The sequence below is a fragment of the Plecotus auritus genome, assembly GCF_963455305.1.
Source record: "Plecotus auritus genome assembly, chromosome: 11".
Lineage (NCBI taxonomy): Eukaryota > Metazoa > Chordata > Mammalia > Chiroptera > Vespertilionidae > Plecotus > Plecotus auritus.
In genome coordinates this window covers 462,238-478,698 of record NC_137777.1, presented here as the reverse complement: position 1 = coordinate 478,698, position 16,461 = coordinate 462,238, and the positions used below count along the sequence as shown (strand labels likewise).

General features: G+C 67.7%; 2 protein-coding genes across 8 annotated transcripts; one reads left to right on the top strand and one right to left on the bottom strand.

Moving 5' to 3' along the window:
* Positions 1-701: 701 nt before the first annotated feature.
* LOC308236741 (sphingomyelin phosphodiesterase 5-like) lies at positions 702-3,415 on the top strand. Of its 6 annotated transcripts, none has more exons than XM_080646693.1 (7): positions 702-1,708; positions 1,808-1,880; positions 2,119-2,259; positions 2,332-2,421; positions 2,508-2,571; positions 2,657-2,792; positions 2,877-3,415. In XM_080646693.1, exons 1-7 carry the CDS (start codon positions 875-877, stop codon positions 3,060-3,062), a joined length of 1,524 nt encoding a protein of 507 aa, XP_080502819.1. In that variant the 5' UTR covers positions 702-874; the 3' UTR covers positions 3,063-3,415. The 6 variants fall into 6 exon arrangements, 5 of the variants coding, with proteins under 5 accessions (XP_080502819.1, XP_080502817.1, XP_080502816.1 ...); XR_013959326.1 differs by having other exon boundaries at positions 745-1,708; positions 2,349-2,421; XM_080646691.1 differs by having other exon boundaries at positions 745-1,708; positions 2,349-2,571.
* OPLAH (5-oxoprolinase, ATP-hydrolysing) lies at positions 3,057-15,290 on the bottom strand. Of its 2 annotated transcripts, none has more exons than XM_080646687.1 (27): positions 15,081-15,290; positions 12,871-13,094; positions 12,606-12,797; positions 12,070-12,169; positions 11,157-11,280; positions 10,597-10,792; positions 10,352-10,517; positions 10,097-10,235; positions 9,948-10,015; positions 9,550-9,815; positions 9,306-9,418; positions 9,046-9,216; positions 8,465-8,602; positions 8,236-8,374; positions 8,003-8,115; positions 7,628-7,779; positions 6,633-6,793; positions 6,440-6,541; positions 6,171-6,345; positions 5,171-5,355; positions 4,898-5,044; positions 4,668-4,802; positions 4,343-4,492; positions 4,051-4,208; positions 3,734-3,894; positions 3,488-3,585; positions 3,057-3,235 (listed from the first exon to the last, which is right to left on the bottom strand). In XM_080646687.1, exons 2-27 carry the CDS (start codon positions 13,039-13,041, stop codon positions 3,089-3,091), a joined length of 3,867 nt encoding a protein of 1,288 aa, XP_080502813.1. In that variant the 5' UTR covers positions 13,042-13,094; positions 15,081-15,290; the 3' UTR covers positions 3,057-3,088. The 2 variants fall into 2 exon arrangements, with proteins under 2 accessions (XP_080502813.1, XP_080502814.1); XM_080646688.1 differs by lacking the exon at positions 15,081-15,290 and adding an exon at positions 13,541-13,657.
* Between the last annotated feature and the right edge of the window lie 1,171 nt (positions 15,291-16,461).

Below are 16,461 nucleotides of genomic sequence, written 5' to 3'. Positions count from 1 at the left end.
GTTAGAAAGGTGGGGGCCAGCAACGCCAGAGGGAGCCGGAGGCAGCTCCCCGGCCACCACCTGAGCGGGTGGGAGCGGGCTCAGCAGGTAACGGAGACGGGGCTCTCGTTCCAGGAGGGGGCGGGGGGAGTGGCCGCGCAGGGTGGAACCAACGGCCCCTGCCCCCCAGGTGGGAAGCTCCGTGGGGTAGGGTCCAAGAGCCGTCCTACTGTGCGCCCGGCCTTGGGGGGCTCCGCGGAGCGTGGCTTGGGCGGCTGGTTAGGCCGTTCCGAGCCTGGAGACCGTCCCTTCGCTGGGGACCTCTCTTTTGACTCAAGGGCTGGACACCGAGCCCCTGGGGAGACGGCGGGGGTGGGATGGGGTACATCCCGAAGTCTGGCAGCAGGAACACCTGGCCAATTCCACGCGGACGTGCAGGAGGCGGGAGCGAGCGGGACGCAGCGCCCACCGCACGCCGCTCGCTAGCGCTGCACCCCCGCCCGCGCCAAGGATCACCTTCCGCCCGGTGCGGGCTGCACCCCAGCCCTGGTTCCCTCAGACGCGTCTAGTTCCCCATGCGGCCTTCAGGGGAGGGCGGGGCGGGGCGAGGAGGGGCGGGGCGGGACTGCGAGGCCAGTGTCCCTTTCGCTTTCCCTTTGGTTCTCTCTAACCGCCAACGAGATTTCGCGCGGGGGAGAGGGCGGTTTCCCGGACGCAAGTCTCCGCCCGTGCGCGTGTCCCCAGGCTCTCGGGCACCTTCCCGGGTCCGCGCACAGGTTGCGCCACCTGGCCTTGACCGCTGCGGCCCCGCACCAGCTCCGGCGGACGCACCTGCAGGTCAACTAACAGATGAGTCGCTGAAGCGCCCGCGGCTGGCCGAGAAGCCCCGCGCGCCATGCACTCTCTGCCGGACTGGCCCCCGGTGCCCGACGCCCTCAGGCCTTCGCCCTTCCCGCACCCTGTGCTGCACGCCCTCCACGACCTGGCCCGCGTGCTGCTCTTCCCCGCCTACTGGGCCCTGGACCAGCTGCTGGGATGCTGGGCTCCGAGGGCGCGCCCCAGCTGCCTGAAGGGGCTGCGCGTAGCCGCGGGGGCCGGGGCGGCGCTGCTGTTGCTGGTGCTGCTCGGCCTGCCCCTGGCGCTGCCGGGCCTGCTGCTCTGGCTGCCGCTCCAGGCCTGGCGCCGCCCCTTCTGCTACCAACCCCCTCCGCAAGGCTGGGCGCCCCCCGCGCCCTGGCGCCCCCCGGCGGAGCCCGCGCGCTGCTTCGGCTTTCTCAGCGCCAACCTGTGCCTGCTCCCCGACGGGCTGGCGCGCTTCAGCAACTTGCAGCACACCCAGCGGCGAGCGGACGCGGCGGGCGCCTTGCTGCTCGCGGGCCTGCGCTCCTCGCCTTCGCGCTACGGGGCCACGGACTGCAGCCCGCCAGAGCCGGGGGCGCCCTGCGGGGTGCTGACGGCTGCCCTGCCGGCGGGCCTCGACTTCGTGTGTCTGCAGGAGGTGTTCGACCTGCGCGCGGCGCGTCCCCTGGTGAGCCGCCTGGCACCCAACCTGGGCCCAGTGCTGCATGACGTGGGTACGTTCGGCCTGCAGCCTGGGCCGCACCTCAAACTTCTGGGCAGCGGGCTGCTGCTGGCCTCGCGCTACCCGCTGCTGCGCGCCGCCTTCCGGGCCTTCCCCCAAGCTCGCCGCGAGGACGCGCTGGCCTCCAAGGGCCTTCTTTCTGCACAGGTACCCGCCCACCCGCGGCTGCGCTCTGGGAGGCCGGGGAGGGGGTGGGGCGTGGGGCCCCACGGGAGAGGGTTGCTGGGGCTGTCCGTGGTGTTGCAGGCGCAGGTGGGCATCCTGAACGGGCGCCGCATCGTGGGCTTCCTGCACTGCACGCACTTGCATGCCCCGAGTGGTGAGCCCGGGGGGCGGGATTGTGGGCGCGTGGGCAGACCCACCCGCCTCTGCGTGGCGACGGGCCCCCCTCTTCCCCCTCCGTTTGTTCACTGCCCCAGACACGGCGAATCCCAGGAGTGCCTGGGTGGGCTCACAGGAAATGGGCAGGGTGGGTGATGGGGAGGTTCGGTGGTGTGTTCCGGTTTCTAAAGGGCACCCTGAACTGAGCCTTCCTCTCCCCCCTCCCCCTCCTGCAGGGGACGGACATTTGCGGTGTAAACAGCTGACCCTGCTGCTGAACTGGGCCGAGCAGTTTGAGGCCGAGAGCCGCTCCAGCGATGAAACCGTGGCCTTCAGCGTGCTCCTGGGGGACCTCAACTTTGACAACTGCTGCCTAAGTGAGGGGCGCCCGCGGAGGGGCGGGGCGGGGGTCCTGGCCCCGCCCACCTAGCGCGGGCCTTTCTCTGCAGACGACGCGCGGGAACAGGAGCACCAGCTCTTCAGCCGCTTCCGGGACCCCTGCCGGCTGGACACCCGCCGGGAGCAGCCGTGGGCCCTGGGTATGGCGCTCCGGCGGGGGACAGACCCAGGGAGGAGGGCTCGCTGACCCGCGCTCCGCTGATGCAGCCTCCCCCGCCTCCCCCAGGAACGATGTTGCGCACTTCCAGGCTCCGCCACTCGGTGGCCTGCTCCCCAGAGATGCTGCGGAGGTGAGTGGCGACTTGGGGGCGAGGCACCATCGAACAGCCCCGAACGGAGGGGCGCCCTGGCCTTGATGACACCGCCCCTCCTCAGGGCCCTGGAGCAGGAGGAAGGTCGCCACCGCTACCTGGCAGGCCCTCCTCATGGGAGACCCCGGGCTAAGCCCTGGCGGGGCCGGCGCCTGGATTACATCACCTACCGGGGAGTGCCCGGAGGCCCGCTGAGCCCAGTAAGTGCCCAAGCTCAGGACGCCGGGCAGGCTGGCGCTGGGGCGACCCCTCAACCTGACTCCCGCCCCCCCCCCCCCCGCCAGGAAGTAAAACAGGTGACATTCAGCACCGCCCTGGCAGGGCTCACTGACCACCTGGCCGTGGGCCTTCGGCTCCGAGTTTCGATGCACGTAGGCACGCAGGAGACCGCCGCGAGGCCCGGGGGAAAGACGGGCACGGAGGCCCAGCGTGAGCCGGGCGGGCCGCAGCAGCGGGAGCAGAGCGACTGAGTGGATCTTTATTGTGCGGGCCTCCCTCACACAGCCTCCTGGGCCCTGCGGTACTCATAGACGCTGCCGCGCTTGGAGAAGGATGGGGGCTGCGGGGGCGACCCGGGCGGTGGGACGGGGTCCTCGGGGTCCCCGTAGCCCCCGCCACCTGGCGTGTGGAGGCAGAACACGTCCTGTGGAGCAGAGGAACAGTTCAGCGCAGGCGTGCGTGGTCCCCACCTCCCTCCTGCTGCGGTCCCACCCCGCAGCAGCCCATGCACAGCCCAGCGTGAGCCATGGAGCCGGGTTTGCTGCCCGCCCCCCCCCCTTTTTCTCCAGAAGCCGAATTAAACGGGGTCTCGTTACTTTTGCAACTCTGTGCACCTTCTGTGGGACGGTAGCCGCTGGGGAGATGGAGATGGGACGGGACAGAAGACAAGGCTTACCCCGGGGTACACGGGTACCGACGTCTTCCCGCCCAGATTCACCGTCCTGCCGTCCTTGCGGATTAGTAGGTTTAGGCCGCGGGCACCGGGCTCACCCCCTGCAGGAAGAGGCGAGGCGCGGGGTGGCCCAGGAGGCCAGGAAGGGAGAAGGGGAGCGCTTGGTAAGGAGATAGGGCGCCGGGGAGAAACAGACTGGGTTGGGGTGAGAGAAAGAGACTGGGCTGGGGGATGGGGCGGGGCGCTCACCGTGGAGGCCGTAGGGCCGGAAGGCGCGGCGCTCCGTCAGTACGGACAGCAGCGCCTCCTCGCGGAACAGCAGCTCACGCACAACACCATCGCCGCCCCGGAAGCGGCCGCGGCCCCCGGACCCCAGCCTCAGCTCAAAGCGGCGCAGGATGACCGGATACCTGCGCCGGCCAGGGGCTCAGCGAGGTGGTCCCGGCTCCGCCCCCGCCCCGCCCCGCCCACCAACCCAGGACGGGCTCCTCGTCTCCGCCCTCTCCCCGCCCACCAATCCGGGTCCGGCTCCCACGCCCCGCCCAGCTCCCCGCCCCGCCCCTCACCTGCTCTCGAGGATCTCTGGGTCCGTGATGCGCGTGTTGGTCATGTGGCTGTGCACGCCGCTACGCCCGTGCCAGCCGGGGCCCGCGCCCGCGCCGCCCGCCACCGTCTCGTAGTAGCCCATGTGCGCGTTTCCCAAGGTCACGTTGTTCATGCAACCCTGGCAGGGACAAGCGGTCGCTGAGGCTGGGGAAGCCACCGTGTCCGCTCCCCGAGCGCCCCAGCCCGAGGCCCGCCCCTGCCTCCCCCCCCCATCAAACCCCCCCCATCAAACCCGCGGGCGCCCACGCGCACCTGGGAGGCGGCACAGGCCCCAAAGGCCCCCAGGATGACGTCCACCACGCGCTGCGACGTGAGCACGTTGCCGCCCACCACGGCAGCCTCCGGGGAGGGGTCCAGGATGGAGCCTTTAGGAATCACGACGCGCACAGGTACCAGGCAGCCCTGTGCAGGGAGGGGCCAGCTCTCAGGGTCAATTGGGAGATGGATGTCCCAACCACCGCCACCAGCACCTCTAGGATCATCAGTCTGTTACTGGCCGTTGGGCTGACTTTGCTCAGGGTGACCTGGGGCTTAGGGTCGACCCGCCTGACCTCCCACGCGGGACATGCCTGCACACCTGGTTGAGCGGAATGTCGCGGCCCACCAGACAGCGCAGGCAGTAGATGAGGGCAGACAGCGTGATGGCCCGCGGTGCGTTGAGGTTGCCAAACACTTCCGGCCCGGTGCCGCTGAAGTCAAACACCGCGCTGCCCTGCCCACCCGAGGGGAGGGGGGAGAGGCCATTAGCGATGAGGGGGCCATACCATCGACGCCCCTCCCCCAGGCCCTGGGTTCCGGCAGCCAGACCTGACTCAGGTTGATATGCACGCGGAGTCTGATGGGGGAGCCGTCATCCATGTGGTCCTCGGCAGACACCTCCAGAGGCAGGCCCCGGGCCTGCCGGGAGGACCCAAAGGCCCGAAGCATGTCCCGCACAGCCAGCTCCGCGTTGGCCTGGCAGGGAGTATGTTTAGAGGCAGCCATGCCAACTTCCGGGTGGGCCAAGCACCCCCCTCCCCTCCTAGCTGCCTCGGGGCTGGCAGAGAGCTGCCCCCATGCTCCTCCTGCCCCCAGACCCACCTGAATGTGGCCCATGTAGGCCTGCACCACATCCAGGCCGTACTGCCCGATGAGCTCCCCCACCAGCTGGATGCCCTTCTGGTTGGCTGCCACCTGGGCACGGAGATCTGACAGGTTGTCATGCAGGTTCCGAGTCCCGCTGCAGCCGGGAATCTTGCCTGGGGCCTGCAGGGCCTCCGTGACCGCTGGGTGGACGGACGGACGGACGGAGTCACCACTGAGCCAGCCTCCAAGCCCGGGGGGCTGCCTGGTGCCCTGCTCTCCACTTGCTGCACCCCTGCTGGGCACTCTGGGGCCCCATGTTGGCATCTTTGCTGCTCCTCCCTCCTGGGCCCCACTGCCACTCGGTCCCACCATCCCCGCAGCAGCTCTGTACCCGCTCAGAGCCAGAGTTCCATCCTCCAGCCGCCCAGACTCCATTGTCCCCCGCGCCCCCAAATCCCATCAAATACCAACCCCGACCTCCAACAGTTGTCCCCACTCTACCCTCGCTGCCCAGCGGAAGGCTCAGCACCCCCCAGGGTAACTGCAGCTGCCCCACCCCACTCCCCCGGCCCAGGGTCTGGGCCACCCTTGGACCCGCTCCACTCTGCATGTAGGCAGGGGGCACAGGCAGACCGGCGTGCACCTGGCTGGGACTTTCACAGCCGCCCGCGGCCCTACCACCCAATAACGTGGACCTGGGCCTTCTAAGAGCCTGCAGCCCCCAGACGCGGTGCCAACCCAGTGCAGATGGGAAACGCCTGGAACAGGCTCCTTGCCCTCCTGCACCTGGTCCCGCAGCATCTGTGCCCACTCCCGGCCCCTAAAGCCACCAAGGCCTTCCTTCCTGGGCCCTGGCAGAGCTCAGCTCAGCGCCTCTGGTCACTCACCACCTGCGCCCCCAGCCTCTGGCAAGTCTGGGCCCCCCGGGGGCTGTGCCTCGTACCTGCCCTGGCCTGGCTGGAGGCAGCAGTCCACTGAGTCCCCAACGCCCGGCCCCAGGCCCACTCCCACTCACCCTCCTCCTGGAACACGCCTCCCTGGACAAGTTTAAAGGACAGAAAGACAGCGCCCTCCTGCTGCAGGGCGGTGGAGTGCGGGGGCATGGAGCCCGGGGTGATGCCCCCAATGTCTGCGTGGTGCCCGCGGCTGGCCACGTAGAACACAGGTCGAGTCTGACCCGGCCAGAACACCTAGGAGTGGAGAGCCGCGGTCAGCTGTATGGCCTCCCTGCCTCCTCCCGCCCCCACCCCCACCCCCTCCCGGTCCCCAGGCAGAGGCCCTCACCGGCGTGATGACCGTCAGGTCCGGCAGGTGGCTGCCCCCTGCACAGGGATGGTTGCTCAGCAGCACGTCGCCAGGGTGCAGGTCAGCCCCCAGGTGCTGGATCTGAAGCCAGGACACAGGTTGCGGGTCAGGAAGGGGCGGGGTGGGTGGGGGTGGGGCAGATGAGAGGGCAGGAAGAGGGGGCCTGGCAAACCTGGAACTGCACGGTCTCCTGCATGGCGCCCAGGTGCACAGGGATGTGGGGGGCGTTGGAGACCAGGCCCCCGTCGGGGCCGAAGAGGGCGCAGGAGAAGTCGAGGCGCTCCTTGATGTTGGTGGAGATGGCCGTGCGCTGCAGGATGCGGCCCATCTGCTCTGGAGCAACAAGTGCCGGTGCTGCTGGCCCAGCTCACCCACAGCTCCGCCGGGAGGGGGGCCGGGGGGCGGACCCACCCACAGCTCCGCCCCAAGGGGGGGTGCCGGTGCTGCTGGCCCAGCTCACCCACAGCTCCGCCCCGGGGAGTGAGGGGGCCGGACCCACCCACAGCTCCGCCCCAAGGGGGGGTGCCGGCGCTGCTGGCCCAGCTCACCCACAGCTCCGCCGGGAGGGGGGCCGGGGGGCGGACCCACCCACAGCTCCGCCCCAAGGGGGCGTGCCGGTGCTGCTGGCCCAGCTCACCCACAGCTCCGCCCCGGGGGCGGGAGGGGGGCCGGACCCACCCACAGCTCCGCCCCAGGGGGAGCGGCAGGACCCACGTCCCTGAGCCAGGACCCAAAGGCGGCAGCGGCCCACCTGGACGCCGTCTGGCCCTCCCCCACCGCTGCCTGGAGCCCCAGCAAGAACGTGGGGTCCCACAGCAGTCCCTGCCCTGCCAGGCACCGCAAGAGCCTGGGGCCCCCGGTCTGGCCCTGCTCAGATCGGTTCACCGTGCACGGTTCACGATTCACGGTGCAGAGCCCGTTTCCTGCCCACAACCAGAGGCGCTGTCGGAGGGAGGCACGCTCTGCCCGCGGCCGGCGGGTGCAGGGAGGCGGTGCCCCCCCACAGAGCCAGGGCCACACGGCTCGCCCTGTCACAGCCACGATCCTGCTTCGGCCCCTTCCCCGGCAACACTTTCTGCACCGCCTCTGCCTGGTTGGCAGACCCCCCCCCCCCCACCGGACACCACGGCGAGGAGGGCCGGGAGGACAGAGGCACGTCACACTCACCCGCGATGCTCATGAAGCGGTGTGAGAAGATGGACAGGTGGATGGGGTCGAGCTGGGCGCCCACCGTGCCGGGGGTCTCGGCCCCCACGGAGATGCGGATGTCCCCGGTCTCCGTCACCTCGGCCTGGCAGCCTGGTTCCACCAGGATGGTGCTGGGGGGGAGGGGGGGCAGGGGCGCAGGGGGGCTGGAGGGGCCAAGCCAGACCCCGCTCCCAACCAGGAACCTCGCTTCCCCAGGCTGGGGTCCCACATAATGGGACCCTAGAGTCCTTCAGATTCCTGCAGCCTCGGGCCAGAGAACCCCCTGCCGGGCCCCCATAGCTGTGGCCCCGACCTGCACCCCCAGGACCCCCCCCTGGCCAGGCCTCCGCCTACCTGTTGCTGTCGATGATCAGGCAGGGTCCCTGGAGTTTGTGCCCGTAGCCCAGCTCTCCCAGCAGGAACACGGGGGTCTCCTGGTAGCCCCCCTCAAAGTAGCACTGGGTCATCTGAGGAGGTGTGGGGCGAAGGAGGTTCCTCGGTCCAGCACCGTCCCCAACCTCCCCATCCTCACCTCCCCCTGTGTCCCTGAGGGCATAGGTGGGGGGGTGCATGGCAGGGCCACTGACCTTGTCCACCCGAGGGGGCCCCATCTGGGTTTTGGCCACGTCCTCCAGGCGAAGGCCGCTGCAGCCAGTGCCCCTCACCCGCACATCGTCCACCACCACTGACCGCTCGGGGATGACGAAGCCAAACTCCCTCATGTACCTGCACCCGCCGGCCGAAGGGAGCGGTCAGGGCCAGGCGGCCCGGCCCGCAGGCCCCCCACCAGGGCTCCCAGGCCTCGAGCTTGCGTACCTCTCCACGAACGCGGCCCCGAAGTCGCCAGCGCGGGGAGAGCGGGCAGTGGCCGGGTGCTGGTGGGCAGACACCATCAGGGCACAGTCCGTGCCCTGGTAGCGAAGGTGCAGGAAGCTCTCGGTGCGGATCTGGGACCTGCGGGGGCGCACAGGCGGGACCCTCACACAGGAACCCCGCCAGGACGCCTGTCCCACCTCCTCCAGACTCACCGTCCCTTCCTCCCTGAGCACGGCCCGAAGGGGGCCCGGCATCATCGGGGAAGCCAAGTGCTAAACAGCCTGCAGGGGTCCTCAAACTTTTTAAACAGGGGCCAGTTCACTGTCCCTCAGACCGTGGGAGGGCCGGACTATAGTTTAAAAAAAAATCTATGAACAAATTCCTATGCACACTGCAGGCCCGGGACGCGTCGGCTGCTAAGCAGGACAGGCAGTGGCACCGGCGGGCCGGATAAATGTCCTCAGCGGGCCGCATGTGGCCCGCGGGCCGTCGTTTGAGGACGCCTGGGCTAGAGGGTAGCTGGGGTGCTGCAAGCCCTGGGCCCAGCCCAGCCCAGCCCGGCCCCAGCCCCAGGACCCCACCTGGGGAAGCCCTGGGCCCGCAGGGCGTCTATGCACTGCTCCTCCAACCGGCTCAGCCTCTGGTCCAGCTGCATGAAGGTCTCGGGCACATAGGGCAGGGAGCAGGGCTCCTGGGCCTCGTGAACCACGTCGGCCAGCGCCAGCCCCAGTGCTGACAGCAGCCCGCTGTGCCTACGGAGACGGCGCCACAGGGCGGTGAGGGGAGCGTCCCAAGGCAGTCCCCCATCCTGGGCCCCGTGGTGCCCCAGGCCCAGACACACCTGTGAATGTACACAGTGTCCATGCCCAGGGCCCGGGCGATGGCACAGGCATGCTGCCCGCCAGCTCCTCCGAAGCAGGCCAGCACATGTGCCGAGGGGTCGTGACCTCGTGCCTAGGGAGCCAGAAGAGGGTCTGGGGCTTAACCTAGACCTGTTAACTCCTGACCCCTCACCCCCAGGGGGTGCCTGAGTGGGAGAGGCCGGGGGCAGGGCTGGGGGGCGAGAGCAAAGGCAGGCGGCGTACCTGCGTGAGGGCACGGATGGGCCGGCACATGGCCTCGTTGGCCACGCGCACAAACCCCATAGCCACCTCCTCCAGGCTCAGCGGGGAGGCGGGGCAAGGCCCGTTGGTCAGGAAGCTGTTGATGTCGGCGGCCACAGCCTCCAGGGCCTTTCGGGAGGCCTCAGGGGACAGAGGCTGGTCCTCTCCCGGTCCAAAAATGCAGGGAAAGGAGGCAGGCAGCAGGCGACCCAGAACGAGATTAGCATCCGTCACCGTCAAGGGGCCCCCTGGGAGGTGTGCACAGGGTGGGGTTGGGGGCTGAAGTTGGGGGCCAGGAGTGGGCAGCAGGGGCCTGGCTGAAGAGGTGGGTGGGCCTGGGCAGCAGGGGAGGGTCCTGCAGGGGGGACCCCAGATCTTACCTTTACGGTAGCAGGCGGGGCCAGGGTGGGCTCCTGCAGACTCCGGCCCCACCACAAACAGGCCGGACCTTGGGGGAGGGACAAGTGGAATTGGAGGCGGGTTGGGTGCAGGGCAGGGGGTCCTGGCCCGGGGGTGGGGGGGAGCTGACCTGAAGAAGAGGCGGGAGCCCCCACCAGCTGCGACCGTGTTGATGTCCAACTGGGGGGCCTGGAGGGTGACGCCCGCCGTGCTGGCCTCAAAGACGTGCTCAAACTCGCCGGCGTAGCGGCTCACATCCGTGGACGTGCCTGGTGGGGGATCGGCGGGGGGGGGTGAGGCGTCTCCCCACAGACCTGGATGCCTGCATTGCCCAGCCCGGCTGCTGGGCCTCCCCCGAAAAGCTCGTACCCTTGGGCTCTCGTACCTCCCATGTCAAAGCCGATGACAGGCTGGCCACCCTCGGCATGGTAGGTAGTGGCAGAGTAGCCAACCACACCCCCAGCGGGGCCGGACAGCACCGCGCGGGAACCGCTGAAGGCATCCATGGGTGCCAGGCCGCCATCGGAGCGCATGAACAGCACCTGCACGTCCTGCGGGCGGGCGGGCGGGCGGTGAGGGGCCGGGCACGCACCGGGGAGGGGGGGCTGGAGCGGGCAGGCGGGGCCTCACCTTGAGCTGGCCCTGGAAGCCCCGGCAAAAGCCCTGCACGTAGCGCTGGATGGCGGGTGTGAGGTAGGCGTCAGCACAGGCCGTGTGCCCCCTCGGCACGATGCGCACCATGGGCATGGCCTCCGAGGACAGCGCCACGTGCGTGAAGCCCATCTCCCGGGCCAGTGCGCCCACCTGCTGCTCGTGCTGGGCCCACCTGTGACAAGGACCTGCGGCACTGTCCTTCCCCCATCGCCCCACCGCCTAGCCACTGCCCCCCACTCGGTACTGGCCTTCTGCTCAGGAGGCTTTCCCCCGCTCTACCCCGGGGCGGGAGAGGGAGGGCAGAGCTGGGAGGGGCATCCAGGTCTGGGAGGGGCTCTGAGTGGAGGCAGAGCTGCAGGACCAGGCTCAGAGGGCAACCTGAGGCAGGGACAGGGGCTGGGCAGGTTGGGACGCCAGGCCTAATGCCCCCCCGCTTCCCCAACGCCCTGGTTGGGGCCGAAACCCAGGGCCTGGAGCAGGCCTTTCAGAGGGGGGAGGCGCCGCCAGGAGCCCTGGTCCCCGGCACACGCACTCACGTGTAGGAGTGCATGAGGACCACGGCCAGGCTGCGGATGCCGCGGGCCAGAAGCCCCTCCAGCTTCCCACGCAGGGCCCCCAGGTCCACGGGCTGCTGCACCTCCAGCAGGTCCCCGGTGCAGCCTGCAAGGAAGCCCCACGGCCCCATCAGAGGCCCCGGGTTCACGCTGCCCGAGCCCAGCGCCGAAGCACACACCGGTTTCCTTTTTTAGACCTCACCCGGGATATCTCTCCACTGATTGTTAGGGAGCGTGGAAGAGAGGAGAAGAGAGGAAACATCAAAGTGAGAGAAACACACGGATGGGTTGCCTCCTGCACGCGCCCCCGACCAAGGCCCAGGCCAGGGAAGAGCCTGCAACCGAGGTACGTGCCCTTGACCAGAATCAAACCCGGGACCCCTGGGTCTGCAGGCCGACACTCTATCCACTGAGCCACACCGGCTAGGGCTGGAGGCACACACCTTTTTTAAAAATATTTTTTTATTGATCTCAGAGAGGGAGAGAGAGCATCATCAATGATGAGAGAGAATCATGGACTGGCTGCCTCCTGCACGCCCCCTACTGGGGGATCAAGCCTGCAACCCGGGCATGTGCCCTTGACCAGAATCAAACCCGGGACCCTTCAGTCCTCAGGTCAGTGCTCTATCCACTGAGCCAAACCGGCTAGGGCGAGACATACCTTTTTTAAAAATATATACATTTTATTGATATTTTACAGAGAGGAAGGGAGAGGGATAGAGAGTTAGAAACATTGATGAGAGAGAAACATCGATCAGCTGCCTCCTGCACACCTCCCACTGGGGATGTGCCCGCAACCAAGGTACATGCCCTTGACCAGAATCGAACCCGGGACCCTTGAGTCCGCAGGCCGACGCTCTATCCACTGAGCCACACCGGCTAGGGCGAGACATACCTTTGACAGGCGTCCCAGAGCCTGGCTCCCCACGATACAGCACTACGCGTTCATCCACCTCCAGCACCTCTTCGTACAGCATCTCAGGCATGGGCACGGCCTGGGGGTGGCAGAGGCTTAGAGTGGGCCCAGGCCTGAGGGTCCTCGCTGGGGTCCTGCATCGGTGGGCAGTGCAGGCGAGGAAATACGTCCCAACAGGCCCGTGGACAGGCCCAGGAGACGGTCAGAGGGGTGGCCCCAGCACGGCCCACCCAGGAGGCGGCTCCCTGCCCCCGGGCAGCTGAGCGTGGCCAATTTCCCTGCCCCCGCAAAAGCAGCTCCTTCCCCCAGCAGGGGAACAGGCTGGCGTGGGCTACCTCACACCTGGGCCCAGGCATGGTGGCAGGCAGGAACAGCACATGTGGCCGTTCTGAATGCTGGGAGCAGTCCGAGCCGCCTCTCTGCCTATCCGCGGGTGGCCTTGGGCTGGCACTGCCCCTTCCAAAGATCGCCCGCCCCACGAGGGCCCAGCCGCCTGCTGGCCTGGGGGAGCTCACCAGGTCAAAGAGGTCCTCCCGGGCCTGGGTGCCCACGTGCAGCAGGTCTCGGAAGCCGCGGGTGACCAGCAGCGCCACCCGCTCCCCCTGGCGCTCCAGCAGCGCGTTGGTGGCCACGGTGGTGCCCATGCGGATGCTGGCGATGCGACTGGTGTCCAGGGGCCGGTCCCTCGGCAGCAGCACACCCCCCTCCTGGGAACCACGTTAGGGTCAGGCCTCTGGCCCTGGGCCCCTCCCCGCCCCGCCCCTCTGCCCCCGCCCCCACCTGCTCCAGGATGCGACGGATGCCCTCGGTGGGGGCATCCACGTAGTTGGCAGGGTCCTCTGAGAGCAGCTTCAGGACCCGCACATGCCCCCCTGGGCACTGGGCAAAGACGTCCGTGAAGGTGCCTCCGCGGTCGATGGCAAAATGGAAGCGGCCCTCGGGGCTGCCCATGGCAACGGGGCTGGGGTCCAGCAGGGAGTCTTCAGGCTGCAGACCTGGGAACACTGGACAAAGGCCAGGGGTCAGCGGGGAGGGGCGCACCCTCAGGGGGTCAGGGGGAGGGGCGCACCCTCAGGGGGGCAGAGTGGGGAGGGGCATCCAGGTCTGGGAGGAGGCGGAGCTGCAGGACCAGGCTCAGAGGGCAGCCTGAGGCAGGGCCAGGGCTGGGCAGGTTGGGGCGCCAGGCCTAATGCCCCCCCCCCCCACCTCACTGCTCCGGATGGGGCCTGCAGCAGGCCTGTCAGAGAGGAGCCCTGGGGAGCTCCACTTCCCAGTGGTGCGACCTTTGGGCCCAGGCCTGTGGGACACGGACTGGACCGGGACCAGGCGGAGCCTGCTCAGCGAAGCAGCGACGGGGCGGGGGAGGGCGGGGGAGGGCGGGTCGGCACTGGGAGGAGCGGGGCGCGCGCGCGGTCGGGGAGGACCGGCAGGTCCAGCTGCGGGGACCCACCTGGCCAAGCGGCTGCGCGTCTCTCGCCCTCCGTCCCGGCTGCACGCCCTGCCCACACCCGCACCGCCCGCTCCGGCCCGGAAGCGGGCCCGCCCCCTGCACGACCAGTCCCCGTGCGCCGGGCTCTCCCGGTTGCGTCAGGCTCAGCCTGCCCGGATTTGCCTCTGCCCTGGGCGGCCAGCCACCCCAGGACGGCGGGCGGGGGGGGACGGGGGCTTTCCAGCCGGATGCCAGGCGCATCTCCTCCCCCACCGCCTGGCTTCAGGCACCCCGGCGCACCCACTCGTGTCTCCCTGTTGGGGGCAGAAATCGAACATCGGGGACGAGCTCTGGTTGTGGGAAATAGTAATCATGGTCTGTCCACCGTGCTTGCCTAGTTCTGGTTAAAGAAAGGACACGCTAACCGCCTGGGAGTTCAGCCCCCACCTGGGAGTCAGCTTTGGAACGCGGTCCATCCCCATTCAGGACCTGCCCAGCACGGGAAAATGAGCAACCTGGTTGCCCCACGCCAGCACCCACGCCAGCCCCCACCCCCGCCCGCCCGCCTGGCCTGCTTCCCCGCCTGTCACTCCTGCTCCCCGTGTGCCCTTCCTCCTTCCGCCCAGTAAGCAGCGGCTGAGGGGTGCAGAGCAGATGCCTGGGGAGGGCCTGCTGCTCCCCACGCTGCCGGCAGGACTGGAATAAACGCGCATCTAGGATTCAACCCGGCCGGCCTCTGCTCAATTGGCTGCAGCAGCGACAGGCAGCCGGACCCCCGGTTGTCCGGTTACATTCCCCTTGACTCTGTGGGGCCAGAGGCCTCCCAAATGTGGTCACCTCCCACCTGTCTGTGCCCAGGCAGCCGTCCACGTGCAGCGTCTGGCCAAAACCTATGAGCCACCCCGGAGTCCCGCTTCCTTTCCTTCCTTCCTTCCTTCCTTCCTTTCTTTCTCTCTCTCTCTCTCTCTCTCTCTCCCTCCCTCCCTCCCTCCCTCCCTCCCTCCCTCCCTCCCTCCCTCCCTCTCTCTCTCTTTCTTTCTTTCTTTCTTTCTTTCTTTCTTTCTTAAATATACATTTTAGCCCTGACCGGTTTGGCTCAGTGGATAGAGCGTCGGCCTGCAGACTGAAGGGTCCCGGGTTCGATTCTGGTCAAGGGCATGTACCTGGGTTTCGGGCACATCCCCAGTGGGAGGTGTGCAGGAGGCAGCTGATCGATGTTTCTCTCTCATCGATGTTTCTAACTATCTATCCTCTCCCTTTCCTCTCTGTAAGAAATCAATAAATATATTAAAAATATATGTATACATTTTATTTCAGAGAGGGAGGGAGAGGGAGAGATAGAAACATCAATGATGAGAGAGAATCACTGATGGGTGCCTCCTGCACGCCCCCTCCTGGGGATTGAGCTCACAACCTGGAATCGAACCGTGACCTCCTGGTTCATAGGTCAACGCCCCGCCACTGAGCCAGGCAGGCGGGCGGTGTCCCTCGAAGCCTGGCGGCCCCCCCCGCCCCCCCCCCCCCCCCCCCGTACAGCCCCTGCATGCCCCGTGCGACTCACCTCTTTCGGCATCCTTGAACTTGATGGTCCTGCGCCGGGGCAGCCGGGGGCTGGAGGCCACCTCCGCTAGGAGCTCAGAGCTGTAGAAGCCCAGGCTGCTGCCGCGGTTCCTCAGCACCAGCTTCAGCTCCTGGTTCTCCTGGATCAGCTGCACCAGCCGCCGCAGCTCTTCGTTCTCCTGGGCCAGCCGCTGGATCTCTTGCCGCAGACCCTCGTAGCTGCTGAGGAGGGACATGCCCGGCATTGTGGGGGGCGGGGAAGGGCATCAGCGACCAGCTGCAGCGGGCTAGCCAGGGACGGCAGACCCGCCATTGTGAGGTCAGCGTTCCCCCTGCCCCCGCGGCTCTGGGCATTCCGGGGCTTCGGGGCCAGGCCCAGCGATTCCAACCACCTGGAGCAGGCACACAGGCCACGGCCGAATGACTAGCGGGGTCCCGCCCAGGCCTTGGGGTCCCTGAGGACGATCCCTCCTGGAGGACAGAAGCTTCTTCTCCTTTTTTTTTTTCTTTAATATATTTTTATTGATTTCAGAGGAAGGGAGAGGGAGAGGAAGAGGGAGAGATAGAAGCATCAACTGATAGAATCATTGATCTCGGTTGCCTCCTGCACGCCCCCTACTGTCAACCCGGGCATGTGCCCTTGACCGGAATCGAACCCAGGACCCTTCAGTCCACAGGCCGATGCTCAATCCACTGAGCCACACCAGCCGGGGTGACAAAAGCTTCTTCGTCCCAGCCCAGCACCGTGTTGCAGGGAGGGGGGTAGAGAGCCAGTCATCCCCACCTACTCATCTGGCCACTACTCCCAGGTCCCCACCCACCTGTGCCAGGTTGTGGGGTGTTACAGGGGTGCAGGCAGTGGCATTGTCACATAGAGGGCAGGCACCCTGTAAGAGGCCCCACATTCAGGGCCCCAGTCTTGGGGCAATCCGCAGGTTCTCGGGGTCAGGGGAGCCACCCCAAGGCCAACAATTGGGTGTACGGTTCACAAACATAAAGGACTCTCTTCTCTCACATGGTCTGTCCTCTTCTGGGGCCGTTCTGTGCAGCTCCCGGTTTGAGGCCTTTCCTTGCGTTATGGTTATTTTACTTCATTTTATTTTATTGATTTAATCACTGCTTATTGTACGTCACAGGCTCCTTCTCGCTGGTCTGCTCAATGCAGTTCGCACTCACCAAGCAAGTGTGGCTGGGATTTGCATGTTCCTTCTCCAGCTGCTTCAGTGTGGCACGGCGACCTCCAGTGTGGCACGGTGACCTCCAGTGTGGCATGGTGACCTCCAGTGTGGCACGGCGACCTCCAGTGTGGCACGGTGACCTTCAGTGTGGCACGGCGACCTCCAGTGTGGCACGGTGACCTCCAGTGTGGCACGGCGACCTCC